This window comes from Scyliorhinus canicula, chromosome 24, assembly GCF_902713615.1.
Source record: "Scyliorhinus canicula chromosome 24, sScyCan1.1, whole genome shotgun sequence".
Lineage (NCBI taxonomy): Eukaryota > Metazoa > Chordata > Chondrichthyes > Carcharhiniformes > Scyliorhinidae > Scyliorhinus > Scyliorhinus canicula.
This window is the reverse complement of record NC_052169.1, coordinates 1,970,986-1,995,201: the sequence shown is the minus strand read 5'-3', so window position 1 is coordinate 1,995,201 and position 24,216 is coordinate 1,970,986. Positions and strand designations below refer to the sequence as shown.

The following is a 24,216-nucleotide window of genomic DNA, read 5'->3' as shown; positions in this document are numbered from 1 at the left end:
TGTGTACGTTCCCTCGGCCGCAGAAAAACGTTTCACTGCACTTCAGTACATGTGACAATAAATAAATCAAAATGAAATGCAGCAGATTCTCAGAGGGGCACAGCACACCGGTCGGGAGATTATTCTCCAGCTGTTTTGGGTCAAGATTGTACACAAACCGATTATTCCTCGAAATGCAGAGCCCTTCCACTGGTTTACAATCAATAAACAAACATTAGGGATTCTACCCTTTGGAACCCGGAACTTTACACATTGGTGGATTGGATCACGTGAATTCTGTCAACCGGGAGTGAATATGAAGGGTTTTGGTCCATGGAGATTCTGGGAGTAAATGGGAATGGGTTTGGATTCATTGGGACTGTGTACAGAAGGAATGATTGGAAAAGAGTTTCAAAATATTGGGACTGGGGCTGTGTACAGCAGGAGTGATGGGGAAATGGTTTGGTCATTGAGATAAAAAATGGGAAGTGGTTTGGTTCCATTGGGACTGTGTAGTGTGTGATAGGGAAGAGTTGGGATTCATTGAGATTGTATAGTGGGAGTGATGAACATTGAGGTTAGGAATGGGAAGGGGTTTGTGTCCAATCAGATTCTGTAGAGTGGGTGTAAATGGAAATGGATTGGAGTCTATTGGGATTGTCTACAGTGGGAGTGAAGTTGTGAACAGTAAGTGTGAATTTAAATGAGTTTGGGTCCATTTAGATTTTGAGAATGTAAGATATTGGGAAGGGGTTTAGTCAATTGGGATTGTCTAGGATGGGACTGATTGGAAAGGGGATCTTTGATCCAATGAGATTCTGCACAAGTGAAGTCAATAGGAAGGAGGGTGGTTCATTAAAGTGTAATGGGCAGAGGGCGAGATTCTCCATTGCCCGATTGGGCAGTGTTGGTCGTTCTGGGTGAGTGTGCTTAACACTCAATTTGGCTCTGTTTCTTTACTTAGCTCTGGAGTCGCCAGGTGTCGTTAAGACACCGCCACAAGCTTCAAGGTGAAGTTCAAAGCAATAAAACCGTACACCAATTAGTAAGTCCAAACAACTAGAGTTTATTATAATACAATTATAATAACTACCCATGCACACGCTAAAAGGATTAAACTTATTCCTACCGTTAAATGAACTAGTACTTATCTTGAAGGAACTGCCGGGTCAGGGAACAAGGCCTCTTGCTCTGCTCTGGTCTGTAGACTTCAGGTTGGTATAAGTTAAAAGGGGTCAGGAGTGTCTATCTCTGGTAGCGATCGTTGTGAGGCACTTACTTGCTGGCGGCTGCTGTCCGAACCCTCTCCTCTCTCTCCTTCAGGGTCTTCTTGGCAAAAGCTGGTCGAGGTGCTGGTCCTCGGAGGAGTGTTGGTCAAGGAGAGAGGGGGGCTGGAGGGCTGGATCAGAAGACTGAACCATATGTGGGACCTGTCTTTTATAGGTCCCAGGGATCTGCGCCCCTTTGGGCGGACTCCCTTACCTGCTCGGAATTGATTGGGTCTCTTCCCAATCGATATGTTTGAATCCCCCCAATACTGAGGCTGTTCCTTAGCTACTGGGCGGGCTCTCAGGCTCTTTGTTTTCGAACCCTGCTGGTGCCTGAGTGGAATCGTTCCATTAACATGCTAATTATCCCGGTGATCGCCTCATTAGTATGCGGAATGTTCGTTTCGGTGCTGTCTGCTTTCTGAGCAGACAGAATCCACACCTGCTAGGTGCAGCCTGCTGGGGCTGCAAACATTGTCCATTTTATCCTGTATGCTTTGCGTTCCTCCATTTTGTATTCAGGGAAATGGCCAACTCCGGTGGCTACAGCAGAGAATCTCTTCCAACGCCCAAATTGGGGGTGATGCCAGATTGCTGCCGGTTTTCAATTCCCCTGCCCCTCTGAAATGGTGTCATTGCGTCGCGCATCGCTTTTGGGAGCTGGGAAATTTACCCAGCGCGGCTCCTGGTTCCTAACAGGTCCCAGGTTCGGTGAGGGTTTGGCACCAATTTTGGCGTCTTAAAATGCCACAGTTACCATGCCGGCGTCGACACTTAACAGCAAAACCGGAGAATCCAGTCCAGAGTGTCTCAGTGAGGAGGGGGTTGGACAATATGTTGTTTATCTGGAGGTGAAATATTTTTGGCAAATTCAGGTAACCAGCATCTTCCATGCATCAGCGTGTTGCCGTCAACGTGTTACCGTCAGTGTTACCGTCAACGTGTTACCGTCAGTGTTACCGTCAGTGTTACCGTCAGTGTGTTACCGTCAGTGTGTTACCGTCAGTGTTACCGTCAGCGTGTTACCGTCAGTGTGTTACCGTCAGTGTTACCGTCAGTGTGTTACCGTCAGTGTTACCGTCAGTGTTACCGTCAGTGTTACCGTCAGTGTGTTACCGTCAGTGTTACCGTCAGTGTTACCGTCAGTGTAACCGTCAGTGTTACCGTCAGTGTTACCGTCAGTGTTACCGTCAGTGTGTTACCGTCAGTGTTACCGTCAGTGTTACCGTCAGTGTTACCGTCAGTGTGTTACCGTCAGTGTTACCGTCAGTGTTACCGTCAGTGTTACCGTCAGTGTGTTACCGTCAGTGTTACCGTCAGTGTGTTACCGTCAGTGTTACCGTCACTGTTACCGTCAGTGTTACCGTCAGCGTGTTGCCATCAGTGTTACCGTCACTGTTACCGTCAGTGTTACCGTCAGTGTTACCGTCAGTGTTACCGTCAGTGTTACCGTCAGTGTTACCGTCTGTGTTACCATCAGTGTTACCGTCAGTGTGTTACCGTCAGTGTTACCGTCAGTGTGTTACCGTCAGTGTTACCGTCACTGTTACCGTCAGTGTTACCGTCACTGTTACCGTCAGTGTTACCGTCAGTGTGTTACCGTCCGTGTTACCGTCAGCGTGTTGCCATCAGTGTTACCGTCACTGTTACCGTCAGTGTTACCGTCAGTGTTACCGTCAGCGTGTTACCGTCAGTGTTACCGTAAGTGTTACCGTCAGTGTGTTACCGTCAGTGTTACCGTCACTGTTACCGTCAGTGTTACCGTCAGCGTGTTGCCATCAGTGTTACCGTCACTGTTACCGTCAGTGTTACCGTCAGTGCTACCGTCAGTGTTACCGTCAGCGTGTTACCGTCAGTGTTACCGTCAGTGTTACCGTCAGTGTGTTACCGTCAGTGTTACCGTCACTGTTACCGTCAGTGTTACCGTCAGTGTTACCGTCAGTGTTACCGTCAGTGTTACCATCTGTGTGTTACCGTCAGTGTGTTACCGTCAGTGTTACCGTCAGTGTTACCGTCAGTGTTACCGTCAGCGTGTTACCGTCAGCGTGTTACCGTCAGTGTTACCGTCAGTGTGTTACCGTCAGTGTTACCGTCAGTGTTACCGTCAGTGTTACCATCTGTGTGTTACCGTCAGTGTTACCGTCAGTGTTACCGTCAGTGTTACCGTCAGTGTGTTACCATCAGTGTTACCGTCAGCGTGTTACCGTCAGTGTTACCGTCAGTGTTACCGTCAGCGTGTTACCGTCAGTGTTACCGTCAGTGTTACCGTCAGTGTGTTACCGTCAGTGTTACTGTCTGTTGTTACCGTCAGCGTGTTACCGTCAGTGTTACCGTCAGTGTTACCGTCAGTGTTACCGTCTGTGTTACCATCAGTGTAACCGTCAGTGTTACCGTCAGTGTTACCGTCAGTGTTACCGTCAGTGTTACTGTCAGTGTGTTACCGTCAGTGTTACCGTCAGTGTTACCGTCAGTGTTACCGTCAGTGTGTTACCATCAGTGTTACCGTCAGCGTGTTACCGTCAGTGTTACCGTCAGTGTTACCGTCAGTGTTACCGTCAGTGTGTTACCATCAGTGTTACCGTCAGCGTGTTACCGTCAGTGTTACCGTCAGTGTTACCGTCAGTGTTACCGTCAGTGTGTTACCGTCAGTGTTACCGTCAGTGTTACCGTCAGTGTTACCGTCAGTGTTACCGTCAGTGTGTTACTGTCAGTGTTACCGTCAGTGTTACCGTCAGTGTGTTACCGTCAGTGTTACCGTCAGTGTTACCGTCAGTGTTACCGTCAGTGTGTTACCATCAGTTTTACCGTCAGTGTGTTACCGTCAGTGTTACCGTCAGTGTTACCGTCAGTGTTACCGTCAGCGTGTTACCGTCAGTGTGTTACCGTCAGTGTTACCGTCAGTGTTACCGTCAGTGTGTTACCGTCAGTGTTACCGTCAGTGTTACCGTCAGTGTTACCGTCTGCGTTACCGTCAGTGTTACCGTCAGTGTTACCGTCAGCGTTACCGTCTGTGTTACCGTCAGCGTGTTACCGTCAGTGTTACCGTCAGTGTTAGCGTCAGTGTTACCGTCAGTGTTACCGTCGGCGTGTTACCGTCAGTGTTACCGTCAGCGTGTTACCGTCAGCGTTACCGTCAGCGTGTTACTGTCTGTTGTTACCGTTGGTGTTACCGTCAGTGTTACCATCAGTGTTACCGTCAGTGTTACCGTCAGTGTGTTACCGTCGGTGTTACCGTCTGTGTTACCGTCAGTGTTACCGTCAGTGTTACCGTCAGTGTTACCGTCAGTGTTACCATCAGTGTGTTACCGTCAGGTTACCGTCAGTGTTACCGTCAGTGTTACCGTCTGTGTGTTACCGTCAGTGTTACCGTCAGTGTTACCGTCAGTGTTACCGTCATCGTTACCGTCAGTGTTACCATCAGTGTTACCGTCAGGGTGTTACCGTCAGTGTGTTACCGTCGGTGTTACCGTCGGTGTTACCGTCTGTGTTACCGTCTGTGTTACCTTCAGTATTACCGTCAGTGTGTTACCGTCAGTGTTACCGTCAGTGTTACCGTCAGTGTTACCATCAGTGTTACCGTCAGTGTGTTACCGTCAGTGTTACCGTCAGTGTTACCGTCGGTGTTACTGTCTGTGTTACTGTCAGTGTTACCGTCAGCGTGTTACCGTCAGTGTTACCGTCAGCGTGTTACCGTCAGTGTGTTACCGTCAGTGTTACCGTCAGTGTTACCGTCAGTGTGTTACCGTCGGTGTTACCGTCAGTGTTACCGTCAGTGTTACCGTCGGTGTTACCGTCTGTGTTACCGTCAGTGTTACCGTCAGTGTTACCGTCAGCGTGTTACCGTCAGTGTGTTACCGTCGGTGTTACCGTCTGTGTTACCGTCAGTGTGTTACAGTCAGTGTTACCGTCAGTGTTACCGTCAGCGTGTTACCGTCAGTGTTACCGTCAGTGTTACCGTCAGTGCTACCGTCAGTGTGTTACCGTCAGCGTTACCATCGGTGTTACCGTCAGCGTGTTACCGTCGGTGTTACCGTCAGTGTTACCGTCAGTGTTACCGTTTGTGTTACCGTCAGTGTTACCGTCAGTGTTACCGTCAGTGTTACCGTCAGCGTGTTACCGTCAGTGTTACCGTCAGTGTTACCATCAGTGTTACCGTCAGCGTGTTACCGTCTGTGTGTTACCGTCGGTGTTACCGTCAGTGTGTTACCGTCAGTGTGTTACCGTCAGTGTTACCGTCAGTGTTACCGTCAGTGTTACCGTCAGCGTGTTACCGTCAGTGTTACCGTCAGTGTTACCGTCAGTGTTACCGTCAGCGTGTTACCATCTGTGTTACCGTCAGTGTTACCGTCAGTGTTACCGTCAGCGTGTTACCGTCTGTGTTACCGTCAGTGTTACCGTCAGTATTACCGTCAGTGTTACTGTCAGTGTGTTACCGTCAGTGTTACCGTCAGTGTTACCGTCAGCGTGTTACCGTCATTGTTACCGTCAGTGTTACCGTCAGTGTTACCGTCAGTGTTACCGTTTGTGTTACCGTCAGTGTTACCGTCAGTGTTACCGTCAGTGTTACCGTCAGCGTGTTACCGTCTGTGTTACCGTCAGTGTTGCTGTCAGTGTGTTACCGTCAGTGTTACCGTCAGTGTGTTACCGTCAGTGTTACCGTCAGTGTTACCGTCAGTGTTACCGTCAGTGTTACCGTCAGCGTGTTACCGTCAGTGTTACCGTCAGTGTTACCGTCAGTGTTGCCGTCAGTGTTACCGTCAGTGTTGCCGTCAGTGTTACCGTCAGTGTTGCCGTCAGTGCTACCGTCAGCATGTTACCGTCAGTGTTACCGTCAGTGTGTTACCGTCGGTGTTACCGTCAGTCTTACCGTCAGTGTTACCGTCAGTGTTACCGTCAGTGTGTTACCGTCAGCGTGTTACCGTCAGTGTTACCGTCTGTGTTACCGTCAGTGTTACCGTCAGTGTTACCGTCAGTGTTACCGTCTGTGTTACCGTCAGTGTTACCGTCAGTGTTACCGTCAGTGTTACCGTCGGCGTGTTACTGTCTGTTGTTACCGTCAGTGTTCCCGTCAGCGTGTTACCGTCAGCGTGTTACCGTCAGTGTTACCGTCGGTGTTACCGTCGGTGTTACCGTCAATGTTACCGTCGGCGTGTTACCGTCCGTGTTACCGTCAGTGTTACCGTCAGCGTGTTACCGTCCGTGTTACCGTCAGTGTTACCGTCAGTGTTACCGTCAGTGTTACCGTCAGCGTGTTACTGTCTGTTGTTACCGTCAGCGTGTTACCGTCAGCGTGTTAGCGTCGGCGTGTTAGCGTCAGTGTTACCGTCTGTGTGTTACCGTCTGTGTTACCGTCAGTGTTAGCGTCAGTGTTACCGTCTGTGTTACCGTCTGTGTGTTACCATCTGTGTTACCGTCAGTGTTACCGTCAGTGTTACCGTCAGTGTTACTGTCTGTTGTTACCGTCAGCGTGTTACCGTCAGTGTTACCGTCAGTGTTACCGTCAGCGTGTTGCCGTCAGTGCTACCGTCATTGTTACCGTCAGTGTTACCGTCAGTGTTACCGTCAGTGTTACCGTCAGCGTGTTACCGTCAGTGTTACCGTCAGTGTTACCGTCAGTGTTACCGTCAGTGTTGCCGCCAGTGTTACCGTCATTGTTACCGTCAGCGTTACCGTCAGTGTTACCGTCAGTGTTACCGTCAGTGTTACCGTCAGTGTGCTACCGTCAGTGTTACCGTCAGTGTTACCGTCAGTGTTACCGTCAGTGTGTTACCGTCGGTGTTACCGTCAGTGTTACCGTCTGTGTTACCGTCAGTGTTACCGTCAGTGTTACCGTCAGCGTTACCGTCAGCGTTACCGTCAGCGTTACCGTCTGTGTTACCGTCAGTGTTACCGTCAGCGTTATCGTCAGTGTTACCGTCAGTGTGTTACCGTCAGTGTTACCGTCTGTGTTACCGTCTGTGTTACCGTCAGCGTTATCGTCAGTGTTACCGTCAGTGTTACCGTCAGTGTGTTACCGTCAGTGTTACCGTCTGTGTTACCGTCAGCGTTATCGTCAGTGTTACCGTCAGTGTTACCGTCAGCGTGTTACCGTCAGTGTTACCGTCAGTGTTACCGTCATTGTTGCCGTCATTGTTACCGTCAGCGTTACCGTCAGTGTTACCGTCAGTGTTACCGTCAGTGTTACCATCAGTGTTACCGTCTGTGTTACCGTCAGTGTTACCGTCAGTGTGTTACCGTCAGTGTTACCGTCAGTGTTACCGTCAGCGTTACCGTCAGTGTTACCGTCAGTGTTACCGTCAGCGTGTTACCGTCAGTGTTACCGTCAGCGTTACCGTCAGTGTTACCGTCAGCGTTACCGTCTGTGTTACCGTCAGCGTTACCGTCAGTGTGTTACCGTCAGTGTTACCGTCAGTGTTACCGTCAGTGTTACCGTCTGTGTGTTACCGTCAGTGTTACCGTCAGTGTTACCGTCAGTGTTACCGTCAGCGTGTTACCGTCAGCGTGTTACCGTCTGTGTTACCGTCAGTGTTACCGTCAGTGTGTTACCGTCAGTGTTACCGTCAGTGTTACCGTCAGCGTGTTACCGTCAGCGTGTTACCGTCTGTGTTACCGTCAGTGTGTTACCGTCAGTGTGTTACCGTCAGTGTTACCGTCAGTGTTACCGTCAGTGTGTTACCGTCAGCGTGTTACCGTCTGTGTTACCGTCAGTGTTACCGTCAGTGTGTTACCGTCTGTGTTACCGTCAGTGTGTTACCGTCAGTGTTACCGTCAGTGTGTTACCGTCAGTGTTACCGTCAGTGTTACCGTCAGTGTCACCGTCAGTGTTACCGTCAGTGTGTTACCGTCAGTGTGTTACCGTCAGTGTTACCGTCATTGTTACCGTCAGTGTTACCGTCAGTGTTACCGTCAGCGTGTTACCATCGGTGTTACCGTCAGTGTTACCGTCTGCGTTACCGTCAGTGTTACCGTCAGTGTGTTACCGTCAGTGTTACCGTCAGTGTTACCGTCAGTGTTACCGTCAGTGTTACCGTCAGCGTGTTACCATCGGTGTTACCGTCAGTGTTACCGTCTGTGTTACCGTCAGTGTTACCGTCAGTGTTACCGTCAGTGTTACCGTCTGTGTTACCATCAGTGTTACCGTCAGTGTTACCGTCAGTGTGTTACCGTCAGTGTTACCGTCAGCGTGTTACCATCGGTGTTACCGTCTGTGTTACCGTCAGTGTTACCGTCAGTGTTACCGTCAGTGTTACCGTCAGTGTGTTACCGTCAGTGTTACCGTCAGTGTTACCGTCAGCGTGTTACCGTCAGTGTTACCGTCAGTGTTACCGTCAGTGTTACCGTCAGTGTTACCGTCAGTGTGTTACCGTCAGTGTGTTACCGTCAGTGTTACCGTCAGTGTTACCGTCAGTGTTACCGTCAGTGTGTTACCGTCAGTGTGTTACCGTCAGTGTTACCATCGGTGTTACCGTCAGTATTACCGTCAGTGTTACCGTCAGTGTGTTACCGTCAGTGTGTTACCGTCTGTGTTACCGTCAGTGTTACCGTCAGTGTTACCGTCAGCGTGTTACCGTCTGTGTTACCGTCTGTGTTACCGTCTGTGTTAGCGTCGGCGTGTTACCGTCTGTGTGTTACCGTCAGTGTTACCGTCAGCGTTACCGTCAGTGTTACCGTCTGTGTGTTACCGTCAGTGTTACCGTCTGTGTTACCGTCTGTGTTACCATCTGTGTTAGCGTCGGCGTGTTAGCGTCGGCGTGTTACCGTCAGTGTGTTACCGTCAGTGTTACCGTCAGCGTGTTACCGTCAGCGTGTTACCGTCAGTGTTACCGTCGGTGTTACCGTCAGTGTTACCGTCTGTGTTACCGTCAGTGTGTTACCGTCAGTGTTACCGTCAGCGTTACCGTCAGTGTTACCGTCAGTGTGTTACCGTCAGTGTTACCGTCGGCGTGTTACCGTCAGTGTTACCGTCAGTGTTACCGTCGGTGTTACCGTCTGTGTTACCGTCTGTTGTTACCGTCAGTGTTACCGTCAGTGTTACCGTCAGTGTTACCGTCAGTGTGTTACCGTCAGTGTTACCGTCGGCGTGTTACCGTCAGTGTTACCGTCAGTGTTACCGTCAGTGTTACCGTCAGCGTGTTACTGTCTGTTGTTACCGTCAGCGTGTTGCCATCAGTGTTACCGTCAGCGTGTTACTGTCTGTTGTTACCGTCAGCGTGTTGCCATCAGTGTTACCGTCGGCATGTTACCATCAGTGTTAGCATCGGTGTTACGAGGAAAGTTTGGCGGTTTGGACCTGTGTCCATTCGAGTTCAGAAGAATGAGAGGAGATTTTACTAAAACCTGTAAGATGCTGAGGGGATTGGACAGTGGGAAAGCTGTGATGGTGTTTCCCATTTCAGTAGAATCAGGAACATTGTCCTAGATTCTCTCAATCAGGACTGAGCGGAGAGCAATTGTTTTCTCTCTGACGATGGAGACTCTGTTTAACTCTCTTCCTCAGCCAGCACTGGCTACAGCGTCATTGACTATTTATAAGGCAGAGGTTGATAGATTGTAGCCTAACGAGGGAGTCAAAGGTTATCGGGATCAGCAGGAATGTGGGGTCAGGCCACAATCACATTGTATTGAATGGCGAAGCAAGCTCCAGGGGCTGAATGGCCTTCTCCAAATCATTTGTTTGTATGTCAGAGGTGAAGTTACAATTTCACAGAGTTAATGTTCGCAGGGTTCAAGTTGACTATCGCATTACTCTGAATGTTTATAGTCAGTGACTCGCACCAACTCCCAGGTCCCAGAATCCTGGTGAAATGAGGGTGTCTGATCGAACACCAAATTATATTTAAAAATCACCGATAACGTGGGAAATGTGTGAAGGCGTTTCGCGGAGAAAATGATGCTGAGCGACATGAGGAGACATTAGGACAGGCTAGCAAAAGTATGGTCACAGAGCAAAGTTTTAAGGAGCATCTTAAAGAGGCAGAGAGAGAGAGAGAGATGGGAGGGAGTCAGAGAGAGAGGGTGAGGGAGGCAGAGAGAGCGAGAGAGAGAGATGGAGAAAGAGAGGTGGAGAGGGGGGGGGAGGTAGGTGGAGAGAGGGGGGAGGGAGGTAGAGAGAGAGAGGGGGATGGAGGCAGAGAGAAAGAGAGGCAGAGAGAGAGTGAGAGGCAGAGAGAGGCAAAGAGAGAGAGGTAGAGAGAGAGGGGGAGGGGGGCAGAGAAAGAGAGAACGAGGGAGGGAGACAGAGAGAGAGATCGAGGGGGATGGAATCATAGAGAGATAGATGAAGAGAGAGAGAGAGCGCGAGGGAGGGAGGCAGAGAGAGAGAGTAAGGAAGAGAGAGAGGCAGAGAGAGAGAAAGAGAGTGGTGGGGAGAGAGAGGGGGAGGAAGGCAGAGAGAGAGCATCTGTGTGGAGTTTGCACATTCTCCCCGTGTCTGCGTGGGTCTCACCCCCACAACCCAAAGATGTGCAGGCTAGGTGGATTGGCCACGCTAAATTGCCCCTTAATTGTAAAAAAAGATAATTGGGTATTTTAAAGTTATGTTAAAAAAAGCTTGAACTGGTAACGCTGAATATACCGATAAAGGTCAACAAAAGCCCAGGGAGAGGGAGACAATATTCAAATAAAACACAAGAGGGATGCAGATCATATTAGTGCAAAGTAAAAGACCCACTTCTACAGGAAAATGTTCACATCAAAGCTGAACTGGAAGATGTGAAGGGCAAGATTCCAGCTGAGTATATACTGGCGAAAACGCACATTATGCTGAAGTCTTCAATGGGCCAAGCTGTGCGAGATCAGCACAAGCAAATTTCAGAGATGATACAAGGATATCAGGAGGAAAGAACGACTCAAAGTGGGTGTTGAAAAACACAACAGGATATAGGGTGCAACTGCAGGGCATGTAATGATCAATAGTGATGCCTTTCCTCTACTGCAATTGGCTGGTCATACCGGCTGTATGAGTCCAGAACTACTATCGATGCCGGAGATACATGCAGACCCCAACAACCACAATGGAACAGCAGCCACCAAGGCAACAAGGACCATGCGAATGAGAGACTCCGGACAAGAAACATCACCCAGAGGAACAGCCAATGTCAACACGCAAATGTTCCATTAAGTAACTTGCACAGTTTAAAAACTATGGGCAATGTATGTGCAAAGACTAACCAAAAGACCAAGGATCTGTTAATGTGTGAGAACAGTGGGTATATAGTGGGTAACTTGGGCAAATCACAACCGCACAGGGTCGTGCATGCAAATGTGTCTTTTGTTGGCTGGGGAAAAGGGGGATGGTTGTACCTATTCTCGTACCAAAAAAGGGATGATTGCATCTTATTTTTGAATTGGAAGAGGGGATGTTTGGGTTTGGGAAATGCAATGACAACCCAAAGAGGGAAAACAGTTTGAACCAGTTTTCCTATTCCCCCGTTTTACCCACAAACGTCAGTGAAAGGACATTCTAATCGCAGAGGATATGGAGACAGGCCACTTGCCGCTAGCTAACCTATTCACCCCAGGTCCTCTGGGAGATTGTCCATCAATTTAGCGAGAGTTGAGCAGACCTTTCTGAGCAAAAGAAAGTCTCGGAGGCCGAGAAGTTAATGAATAAAAAAAACAGAAACTCTCAACTCAGCAGTATAGACGTCAACGATCTCTCCAATTCAGCCGTCATTATTCAGCAAAAACAAATAGGATTGAAATAGTTTATTGATCGATGGGAGGTACGGGAGTCAGTATTGATCACTCTTTCCACGGCTTTCATTCCCATTGGCAAATTCAACGGTTGTTTTGAGTGAGAAGCTTTTTGTAATTTTTGCGACGTCCAGATTTTTGATCAGTCACTCAGATAAGAAAACGATTAAACCAATTGCACTGGGTAGATTAATGAGAAACAGTACGAGAGTTAATAATAGTTATTTAAATAAATGACGACTCTTTCACTGTCACTGGTTAGGTGGTAATAGTAATTTGTTCTCATGTCATTGAGAGAGATTCTAAAAATAGAACCATAGAATTCGTGCACTACAGAAGGGGGCCATTCGGCCTATCGAGTCTGCTATGACCCTCTGAACGAGCACCCTGCCCAGGCCCACTCCTCTGGCCTATCCCTGCAACCCCACCTAACCCGCACATCTTTGGACTTATGGGAAAAAACCGGAGTACCCGGAGGAAACCCACGCAGACACAGTGTTGCTCGTTTTGCTAAGTGTGCTTTACACTCAATTGCTCTGTTTTATAACCTTGCTCTAGAGTGGCCAGGTATCTTTATGATACCACCACGAGGTTCAAGTTCAAGTGCTGATCAATAACTCAATACACCAGTTAGTAAGGTTCAAATCAAAACACATTTATTATATACACAGTCAATCGCTACTCATGCATAAAATACTACAGAACTAGACCATTTCTAACACTAACAGGCCAATACTTAGCTTTGGAAAAGGAGCCCACTGGGTCAGGGAACAATGGCCTCTCGTTCGATCCTGAAACTGCAGGCTTCCAGCTGGTATGGACTAAGGGTTAGGAGCGCCTATCTCGTAGCGTGCATTGACTGGACACTTACTTGGTTGGTGCAGCTGCTGGGCAAGTCTCTCCGAGTTGAGAGTCACGGTCAAGAGTTCTTTGAGAGCTGCCAAGAAGGACGAACTGAACTTGGGGACTCTATTTTATAATCCCCAGGGGTTTTGTGCCCTTGTGGGCGGACCCTGTACCTGGGTCCAATTGATTGGACTAAGTTCTGTTCATTTGAATTGATTTCCCCAATACTGGAGCTGTTCCCTGATCGCTGGGCGGTTCCTGAGTGTATGTGGCCTTCCTTTGTCTTGGCTCCTGCTGGCACCGAGGAGTCTGGCTTGGCCTCGATTATCTTAACTGTTTCAATTGTTCCCGGGGATCGCTCATCAATATGCAGATGGTCGTCAGTTTCAGTGCTGTCTGGGTTCTGCAAGTTCTAATATACAGGAAACTTTGCACCTGCTTGTTTTTCTGTCCTTGGCTGATTTTCCCTGCATTCTTAGCGAATCTCCATTTTAAAGTCGGGAAGTGGCCAACCCAGGTGGCTACACTCCCTCCTTCTGATCCCTAACGCGAAGCGTGAAGGATCACATTACTGGGGTGTCTTCATTCCCTGACCCAGCGAGCACCCCTCCTTGGCCTCTACACTGACCATAACTATGCAAGAAATTTTTAACTGACAATTCTAAGTGGCGCTATGTCATAAAAGGGGACATGCATTACAAAACAAAAAAATACGGTACCTCTAACTATCTTCCATAAACTACACTCACTTCAACATCCAATCATACTAACTTCCTAACAGTACAAAATAATAGCAGATTTCACATTTTTCTCTGGCTTGGCAGTCAAGCGCAGAGTTGTACAATCTTATAGTCGCAAACGAAACACATTTCTTTATTTATAAATGACGCACAAACAAAACAAAAGTTCTTTATTACGTCACCAGGGGTTCGGGGGCCTGGTGAAAACCGAAAATAGGGGATATCATCCTGTAAACCGGGGTACGAGAACGGTAGGCTCTCCTTTGCCATTTTCTCATGCGGATAGTCTGCACGATGCTGCAGAGTATCGCCAATGCTAAAAGGGATTCAATTACGTATGAGAAGGAGTACCACGTTATAAACCTATCACACCATGATGGTGTGTCGTTACTTGTCACTGGGCTCTGGGTGCTCTGGGGAAGTTAATCATTAACGGCCGGGGGGGGGGGGGGGGGGGGGGGGGGGGGGGGGGGGGGGGGGGGGTGGGGGGGGGGGTTAGGGTCAGGGGGTTCGCGTTCGCGCGCAACCAAATACAAAGTATAACAACAAAAAGCATCGCGGATGTCTTCATTGTTGTCTTCTTTCTTCTCTTCTCTTCCTTCTCTTCCTCTGTTCTCTTCCTGGAGCTTCTGGAATTCTGTGGATCAAGTCTGTTACCACCGTATCTAATATCTTGTATGTTAGCATGTCTGTCCTTTCGTGCCAATTTCCCTTTATAATTGGTCACCATCTGTGACTCCCTCATTTTTATTTTTATTTTTAAAAAACGAATTTCAGGACCAGACATACTCAAAAATACTGAAACAGTGTGAGCCGTCTCGCAGCCTGTGCGATTTACCATCCCAATGTTAAATAGCAGGAGGGGTGGCAACCGAAGGGTCACCACAAAATAAAACAAAACTTTTCAAACCAGAAGAGCCAAAATGAGGTGCGTATGGGCCGCGACGGGTAAGATTTGGATGGAATCCCCGGGTAGGGCGGGCTGTACTCTACCTGAGCTTGGCTGACCAGAGTGGGGGGGGGGGTCCTCAGACAGGGCGGGGGTTAGTGCCGTTTCTCCACTGCCTGAGTAACCGACAAGAACGGGCAAGAATGTAGTCATCATGGGGGTTGCTGTAAAGGTTCTACCGTCAAAACAGAAGAGCAGTTAAATGGAACTGCTTGCTTCAATGGGAAAATTAAACGTTAAGAGACGCTTTTTTTTTTTGCAGCTTCCTCTAACTGTCTGGAGCTGTTGGCATAGCATCCTGCTGGATGGGTCTCTCCTTCCCCAGCACATTCTCCAGCATTAACATCCCCGGAGCTCCTGAAGGACGAGTATGCGGCAACAATGGTTTCTTTCCCGTGTGTTGAGTTGTGCTTAAATCTGGACCGCACCCCTCCCCCGCCCCCTGACCCCTGACCCCAAGTCAGCTGCTCAGGGTGCGATTCATCAGCCTCGTTGACCCGACCTGGTGACACAACAGAGCCATTGAATCTCGCGAGAGACCCCTCCCTGGGCGAGAACCAGATTAGCATATTTAAGTGAGCCATTCAGCTCATTAACATATGTCTGTACTGGATTCCCCCCCACGCCCGAACCTGACGGCCATCCCTGGGAGACCTGGTCACAGAGCCATTTAGTACTATCCACACAAACGTGGATCAGGTGTAATGGCACCTTCGGGGGTCTCCCAGGCCGTTAGAGACCCCGGGTGGTTGGGCTTTGGGCAGGGTGGCACCCTCCAACTCCCGCTGGCACCTGGGCACCACCATAGTGCCAGCCTGGCAGTGCCCCGGTGCCAAGTTGTCCATGCCAGGAGTCGTGTGTGGGGTGTCTGCCCATGAGGGGCAAGGTGAATGGAGGCTCGCGGACCGCGGACGAGGTACGCTAGGAGCAGGGCGGTGGGTCTGGAGGTCGTGTTGGGGATGCAGAGGGGGGTCGAAACATTGGGCGGCCTTCAAAAATGTGGCCTGATCCACGAGTAGCCTGAGCTAATCAGTGCAGTAAATGACTAAAGTGTAGTCCCCAGGCAACAAAAAAACAGCAAAGTGCCGTTGAATAGTGGAGTCTTTCCATGCACTGTGGGCTAAACGTACAGAAATGGGACTCTGTTTTTCTCCTGTTGAATCGCTGCCGTAATCTCCGCTCCACCACATACTCGGCTGCAGATAGACTCTCCGAAAATTCAACAATCTTACTGGACCCAGTAGCGGCCAGCTGTAGTGAGGTGCAGTGTCTCAAAATGAGTTTCTGCAGTGTTACAGGATCACTCTCACTCACTGACTTTAGTGTTTTACTTCCACACCCATTCTTATATTACATGTGAAAGGGATTGTGTTTCTCAGCTAGATCTTCAAACGCACGCTGCCACCATGTGAAATTCTTATATTCTGTCGTATAGATGCAAATTATATGAGGATTGATAAAACAATGATGTGGGAGGGGATTAAATGGGTGGGTAGAGTCAGTGATAGGGGAGAGTGTACATGGGGCTGTGGGAGGGGAGTGAATGGGTGAGTAGAGTCAGTGATAGGGGAGAGTGTACATGGGGCTGTGGGAGGGGAGTGAATGGGTGAGTAGAGTCAGTGATAGGGGAGAGTGTACATGGGGGTGTGGGAGGGGAGTGAATGGGTGGGTAGAGTCAGTGATAGGGGAGAGTGTACATGGGGAGTTCCGGAGCTGTTCCAAGTAAATTCAAACGGCAGCTTACAAGTCAAAACTGCAGCCTGTCCTCTAGAGAAATATCAGATCAGACCAGCAGGATCTCCTCCGACCATTGTTCAGCTCCAAGGTAACTCTGCCAATCAGACAAGGAGAAAATCCTGACTTCTTGAAAACCAGGTTTATTCTGAGCAGTGATCACTATCCCCCCCAGTGCCCACGCCCCCCCCCCAGTGCCCACTCCCCCCTCAGTGCCCACTACCCACCCCAGTGCCCACCCCCCAGTGCCCACTCCCCCCCAGTGCCCACTCCCCCAAGTGCCCACTCCCCCAAGTGCCCACTCCCCCCAGTGCCCACGCCCTCCAGTGCCCACTCCCCCCAGTGCCCATGCCCCCCAGTGCCCACTCCCCCCAGTGCCCACCCCCCCGTGCCCATTCCCCCCCCACAGTGCCCCCCAGTGCCCACTCACCCAGTGCCCACTCCCCCCTAGTGCCCACTCCCCCCAGTGCCCACTCCCCCCACAGTGCCCCCACAGTGCCCACTCCCCCCAGTGCCCACTCCCCCAGTGCCCATTCCCCCCCACAGTGCCCCCCCCAGTGCCCACCCCCCCCCCAGTGCCCACTCCCCCCATGCCCATTCCCCCCAGTGCCCACCCCCCCAGTGCCCACTCCCCCCAGTGCCCACTCCCCCCTAGTGCCCACTCCCCCCCAGTGCCCACTCTCCCCCAGTGCCCACTCCCCCATGCCCATTCCCCCCACAGTGCCCCCCCAGTGCCCACTTCCCCCCAAGTGCCCACTTCCCCCCAGTGCCCACTCTCCCCCAGTGCCCCCCCAGTGCCCACTCCCCCCCAGTGCCCACTCTCCCCTGTGCCCACGCCCCCCAGTGCCCACTCCCCCCCAGTGCCCATGCCCCCCACCGTGCCCCCCAGGTCCCACTCCCCCTAGTGCCCACTCTCCCCCCAGTGGCCACTCACCCCTAGTGCCCACTCCCCCCCAGTGGCCACTCCCCCCTAGTGCCCACTCCCCCCCAGTGCCCACTCCCCCCTAGTGCCCACTCTCCCCCCAGTGCCCACTCCCCCCAGTGCCCACTCCCCCCCAGTGCCCACTCCCCCCTAGTGCCCACTCTCCCCCCAGTGCCCACTCTCCCCAGTGCCCACTCTCCCCAGTGCCCACTCTCCCCTGTGCCCACTCCCCCCCAGTGACCACTCCCCCCAGTGCCCACTCCCCCAGTGCCCACTCCCCCAGTGCCCACACCCCCTGTGCCCACTCCCCCCAGTGCCCATGCCCCCCAGTGCCCACTCCCCCCTAGTGCCCACACCCCCCAGTGTCCACTCCCCCCAGTGCCCACTCCCCCCAGTGCCCACTCCCCCTGTGCCCACTCCCCCCCAGTGCCCACTCCCCCCAGTGCCAACGCCCCCCAGTGCCCACTCCCCCCAGTGCCCACTCCCCCCCAGTGCCCACTCCCCCCAGTGCCCACTCCCCCCTAGTGCCCACTCCCCCCAGTGCCCACTCCCCCCTAGTTCCCACTCCCCTGTAGTGCCCACTCCCCCCCCAGTGCCCACTCTCCCCCAGTGCCCCCCAGTGCCCACTCCCCCCCAGTGCCCACGCCCCCCCAGTGCCCACTCCCCCCAGTGCCCACTCCCCCCAGTGCCCATGCCCCCCAGTGCCCATTCCCCCAGTGCCCACTCCCCCCACCGTGCCCCCAGTGCCCACTCCCCCCCGTGCCCACTCCCCCCAGTGCCCACTCCCCCCAGTGCCCACTCCCCCCACCATGCCCCCCAGTGCCCACTCCCCCCCAGTGCCCACTCCCCCCCCATGCCAGTTGCAACCCCCTTTTATATGTTGCAGTCTATTTAAACATTACCTGAAATCTCTTCAACAATCAAAACACCAATTCCAACTCAAAAGCTGGGGAACTTAATGAACCTCTCGGTGTGTGAAAAGGTTTGTGGTAGTATGACTAGGGGTATTATGGTACCTGCGAGTGTGAGCTGCTATTGGTGCAGAGGACTCGCTGCCCATTGGCCCAGGTATGTCATGTGCCTCTCAGTCGATTGGCTGAGAGGTAGGTAGCTCCGCCTACGGGGCGGGGTATAAGAACCCGTGTTCCCCGGCAGCCAGCCATTCTTCTGCACGTCTGCTGCCGGATCCACTTCTTGTGTATTAAAGCCTATCGTTCGGACTTTATCTACGTTTCGTGTCCATTGATTGTGCATCAAGGTTTTCCCTCACAATATATTTGTTTCTGTTGCAAGTCACTTTAACCCAGCGTCCCACTCGTTCTCGACCCTTCTGACGAGTGGCTCCCTGTCTTCTCTGTTCGACCCCCTCATGATGTTGACTTCTCTTTTAAATCTCAAACCATCGATGGGGGTGAAAATCTACAACTGGACCTGCGCAATCGCCGTTACCCAACTGGCTGAATCCAGGCCAGTCTGTCGAACTGGCTTTATTGAAATCGGCAATTTTTCTTTAATTAATCAATCAAAATGGTCAAAGGCAGTCAACAGAATCCGCGAAGACTTTTAATCTTCGCCATGTCTTGAAGATTGGAATCTCCAGGGCAATCCAAGAGGCAAACTGAGGATAAATCCAGATTTGTATTTGCCATAAACGACATGAATATCCAGTGAAATGTAAAAAATGAAAATGAAAACGCTTTTTCTCACAAGTAGGCTTCAAATGAAGTTACTATGAAAAGCCCCTAGTCGCCACATTCCGGTGCCTGCTCGGGGTGGCTGGTACGGGAATTGAACCCGCGATGCTGGCCTTGTTCTGCATGACAAGCCCACTGTGCTAAACCAGTGTGGCCTGGAGTGATAGAAAAGCTGCTGGGGAGACCTCCGGAAATTTCTATTCTGATTCTGCGTCCCCAGGAAGCAGACTTTGGGGGTTCATTACCATGTGTATTTATTGGGGGGGGGGGGGGGGAGTCAGATTACTGTGTGTATTTGGGGGGGGGGGGTCAGATTACTGTGTGTATTGGGGGGGGGGGGGGTCAGATTACTGTGTGTATTTGGGGGGGTCAGATTACTGTGTGTATTTGGGGGTCAGATTACTGTGTGTATTTGGGGGGGTCAGATTACTGTGTGTATTTGGGGAGGGGGGTCAGATTACTGTGTGTATTTGGGGGGGGGGTCAGATTACTGTGTGTATTTGGGGGGGGGGGGTCAGATTACTGTGTGTATTTGGGGGGGTCAGATTACTGTGTGTATTGGGGGGGTCAGATTACTGTGTGTATTTGGGGGGGTCAGATTACTGTGTGTATTTGGGGGTCAGATTACTGTGTATTTGGGGGGGGAGTCAGATTACTGTGTGTATTTGGGGGTCAGATTACTGTGTGTATTTGGGGAGGGGGGTCAGATTACTGTGTGTATTTAGGGGGGGGTCAGATTACTGTGTGTATTTGGGGAGGGGGGTCAGATTACTGTGTGTATTTGGGGGTCAGATTACTGTGTGTATTTGGGGGTCAGATTACTGTGTGTATTTGGGGGTCAGATTACTGTGTGTATTTGGGGGGGTCAGATTACTGTGTGTATTTAGGGGGGGGTCAGATTACTGTGTGTATTTGGGGGTCAGATTACTGTGTATTTGGGGGGGAGTCAGATTACTGTGTGTATTTGGGGGTCAGATTACTGTGTGTATTTGGGGAGGGGGGTCAGATTACTGTGTGTATTTGGGGGGGGGTCAGATTACTGTGTGTATTTGGGGAGGGGGGTCAGATTACTGTGTGTATTTGGGGGTCAGATTACTGTGTGTATTTGGGGGTCAGATTACTGTGTGTATTTGGGGGTCAGATTACTGTGTGTATTTGGGGGGGTCAGATTACTGTGTGTATTTAGGGGGGGGTCAGATTACTGTGTGTATTTGGGGGGGTCAGATTACTGTGTGTATTTGGGGGTCAGATTACTGTGTGTATTTGAGGGGGGGTCAGATTACTGTGTGTATTTGGGGAGGGGGGTCAGATTACTGTGTGTATTTGGGGGTCAGATTACTGTGTGTATTTGGGGGTCAGATTACTGTGTGTATTTGGGGGTTTGAGTTATTTTTAATATACTTTTTTCGATTAACTAAATTAATTTCCAATCTGTTGATTGGGAAATCTGAGTGGGAATCTGTGACTGCAGTGTGGAGCTGGATGATGGCCTGTCACTGAGCTGTGCTGTCTCTCTGTTGACTGTGCAGTGTGGAGCTGGATGATGGCCTGTCACTGAGCTGTGCTGTCTCTCTGTTGAGTGTGGAGCTGGATGATGGCCTGTCACTGAGCTGTGCTGTCTCTCTGTTGAGTGTGGAGCTGGATGATGGCCTGTCACTGAGCTGTGCTGTCTCTCTGTTGAGTGTGGAGCTGGATGATGGCCTGTCACTGAGCTGTGCTGTCTCTCTGTTGAGTGTGGAGCTGGATGATGGCCTGTCACTGAGCTGTGCTGTCTCTCTGTTGAGTGTGGAGCTGGATGATGGCCTGTCACTGAGCTGTGCTGTCTCTCTGTTGAGTGCGGAGCTGGATGATGGCCTGTCACTGAGCTGTGCTGTCTCTCTGTTGAGTGTGGAGCTGGATGATGGCCTGTCACTGAGCTGTGCTGTCTCTCTGTTGAGTGCGGAGCTGGATGATGGCCTGTCACTGAGCTGTGCTGTCTCTCTGTTGAGTGTGGAGCTGGATGATGGCCTGTCACTGAGCTGTGCTGTCTCTCTGTTGAGTGTGGAACTGGATGATGGCCTGTCACTGAGCTGTGCTGTCTCTCTGTTGAGTGTGGAGCTGGATGATGGCCTGTCACTGAGCTGTGCTGTCTCTCTGTTGAGTGTGGAGCTGGATGATGGCCTGTCACTGAGCTGTGCTGTCTCTCTGTTGAATGTGCAGTGTGGAGCTGGATGATGGCCTGTCACTGAGCTGTGCTGTCTCTCTGTTGAGTGCGGAGCTGGATGATGGCCTGTCACTGAGCTGTGCTGTCTCTCTGTTGAATGTGCAGTGTGGAGCTGGATGATGGCCTGTCACTGAGCTGTGCTGTCTCTCTGTTGAATGTGCAGTGTGGAGCTGGATGATGGCCTGTCACTGAGCTGTGCTGTCTCTCTGTTGAGTGTGGAGCTGGATGATGGCCTGTCACTGAGCTGTGCTGTCACTGATCTGTGCTGTCTCTCTGTTGTTACAGGTGTGAAGTAGGATGCTGCCTGGAGAGGTTAGTATGCAAAGCTCCTGCCAAGCCTGCTGGCAGCCTATCCTGCTCCTGATTTTGGCTGCGGTATTATCAGGACACGCCACGGGGTGCCCTGCCCGCTGTGATTGTTCGGCCCAGGAGAGGTCTGTGGTGTGCCATCGCAAACGTTTCATCACCGTGCCCGAGGGCATTCCCACCGAAACCAGGCTGCTGGACCTGAGCAAGAACCGGATAAAGACCATCAACCAAGATGAGTTTGTAGCTTACCCTTTGCTGGAGGTGCTGGAGCTGAACGAGAACATCATCTCCACGGTGGAGCCTGGGGCCTTCAGCAACCTCTTCAATCTGAGGGCACTGGGGCTGCGGAGCAATCGGTTGAAACTCATTCCCCTCGGGGTCTTTACTGGACTCAACAACCTGACCCAGCTGGACATCAGCGAGAACAAGATTGTCATCTTGTTGGACTACATGTTCCAGGACTTGTACAACCTCCGATCTCTGGAGGTCGGGGACAATGACCTTGTGTACATCTCTCACCGAGCTTTCAGTGGTCTCCACAGCCTGGAGCAGCTAACCCTGGACAAGTGTAACCTTACCAGCATCCCTACCGAAGCCCTGTCCCACCTCCACGGGCTGCTGGTTCTCCGGCTCCGTTTCCTGAACATTAATGTCATTCAGAACTATTCCTTCAAACGGTTATACCGTCTCAAAGTCTTGGAGATCTCTCATTGGCCCTTCCTGGACACCATGGCGGCCAATTGTCTGTATGGTTTGAACCTGACCTCACTGACCATCACTAGCTGCAATCTGACCTCTGTCCCCTACATCGCAATCCGCCATTTGGTCTACTTGAAGTTTCTCAATTTGTCCTTTAATCCCATCACAACTGTGCAGGGACACATGATGCAGGAGCTCCTGCGGCTCCAGCAGATCTACTTAGCCGGCGGGCAGCTGCTGACCATTGAGCCGTATGCTTTCCGGGGTCTCAATCACCTCCGGCTCCTCAACGTGTCCAGCAACTACCTGACCACGCTAGAGGAGACCGTCTTCCATTCGGTGGGCAACCTGGAGACCCTCATCATGGACAACAACCCGCTAGCCTGCGACTGCCGCCTGCTATGGATCTTCCGCCGTCGCTGGCGGCTCAACTTCAACAGGCAGCAGCCAGTGTGCAGCACGCCCGAGATAGTCCAGGGCAAGGAGTTCAAGGACTTCCCCGACGTGCTGCTGCCCAGTTACTTCACCTGCCGCAGGGCCAGGATCCGGGACAAGAAGCCACAGAGGATCCACGTGGATGAGGGTCACACCGTGCACTTTGTGTGCCGGGCCGACGGGGACCCCCCCCCTGCCATCGTCTGGGTGTCTCCCAGGAAGCGACACATCTCCAGCAAGAGCAACGGGAGGCTCACCGTGTTCCCGGACGGCACCCTGGAGGTCCGCTATGCCCAGCTCCAGGATAACGGCAGCTACCAGTGCATTGCCATGAACGCTGGGGGCAATGACTCCACCAGCGCCAGTCTGTATGTCCGAGGCTATTCTCCAGAATGGGGGCAGCAGCCAAACAAGACCTTTGCTTTCATCACCAATCAGCCCAATGATAGCAATGCCAACAGCACACGAGCCTCTGTGCCTTTTCCGTTTGACATTAAAACTCTCATCATAGCCACCACCATGGGATTCATCTCCTTCCTGGGGGTGGTCCTCTTCTGCCTGGTGCTGCTCTTCCTCTGGAGTAGAGGCAAAGGGAACACAAAACACAACATCGAAATCGAGTATGTGCCTAGAAAGTCAGACGCGGGGATAGGGACAGCAGACGCCCCCCGCAAGTTCAACATGAAAATGATATAAGCCCCCTGGGCAGCGAGGGCTGATGGGGAACACTTTCTGCAATGTTTGAAACACAAACAAACTATCTGACAGACAATTCAAAGTCACAAACTCTCTTTTCGAAGAAAATATCTGTAAAGGGTTTGATGATCGTTGATTTTTTTGAGATTCCCCCCCAATTGTTTGAAGGCAACGTCATTTAGTTAGCTGGAATGCACAAAGAGGATTGGGACGGTCCACTGTTTCTGCCATTTATTTTCCATGTGAAGGTGATACCTGATTGTCCCACTCTGAGGAAGCGAGTGAACATTTCAGCCAGTCCTTTTCTCAATAGGTGCAAAGTCCCTCACTCAGGGGGGGGGGGGGGGGGGGGGGGGGGGGGGGGGGGGGTGGCACACCCACACCAACTGTACAAAAGTCTTCAATATTACTGTCCATTCCTAACTCCCTCAGTCTCTGGTGCCTGGTGCCAACCCCCTGTTGGGTGTTAAGAGTATTGTGCCAGGTACTGCCCATGCCTGGGCACTCGCCACAAGGCCCACTCGCCAGCCCGTGTGAGTGGTACCTCTCCAATGGTCAGCACCAGCCACCGCCAACCCCGCGGAAACAGACGCTGGGATCCTGGGTGACAGGTTAGCAGCCCTGAGCCTGACTGAGGGGGTGCACTGTTCACACAACAGCTGCTACCGTCACCCACCGGGGCCACCCACCCACCCACACACACACACACACACACACACCCACACACACACACACACACACACACACACACAGATTCACTTCACAAACAAAAGGCACAAACTAACTGAGGTCACAGGCCTCATCCCTTAGGGTTTCTAAATGTTCGTGGTTTTCAGTCCTGTCGATCATTTGCCAAGAAATAAACTGGATGGAGTTAAAAAGCCATTGAATAGAATGATTATTAACTGATAGAGAACAGGAACGCATTTACCCCGCAAAACAGCAACACTTTCCTTCATCGTCTGTAACAACAACTGGTCACAAAAATCTTCACTCAAGAAACACTGCCCTAAACATTTAATCCCCTCTCCCCACCCCCCCCCTCCC

At 51.4% G+C, this 24,216-nt stretch overlaps 1 protein-coding gene across 7 annotated transcripts in view; it reads left to right on the top strand.

The window, feature by feature from the left end:
* LOC119956828 (leucine-rich repeat and immunoglobulin-like domain-containing nogo receptor-interacting protein 1) overlaps positions 1-23,507 on the top strand; it is a 505,354-nt gene extending 481,847 nt beyond the window's left edge. For 5 of the 7 annotated variants that reach the window (XM_038784291.1, XM_038784292.1, XM_038784294.1 and 2 more), the window contains one exon: positions 21,316-23,507. In XM_038784291.1, the coding sequence (XP_038640219.1) occupies positions 21,328-23,169 (1,842 nt within the window). In that variant the 5' untranslated portion in view covers positions 21,316-21,327 and the 3' untranslated portion in view covers positions 23,170-23,507. Of the gene's footprint in view, positions 1-976; positions 1,025-14,608; positions 14,846-21,315 lie in introns of those variants that run through there. The other 2 variants (XM_038784297.1, XM_038784296.1) reach the window with 2 other exon arrangements.
* Positions 23,508-24,216: the final 709 nt, after the last annotated feature.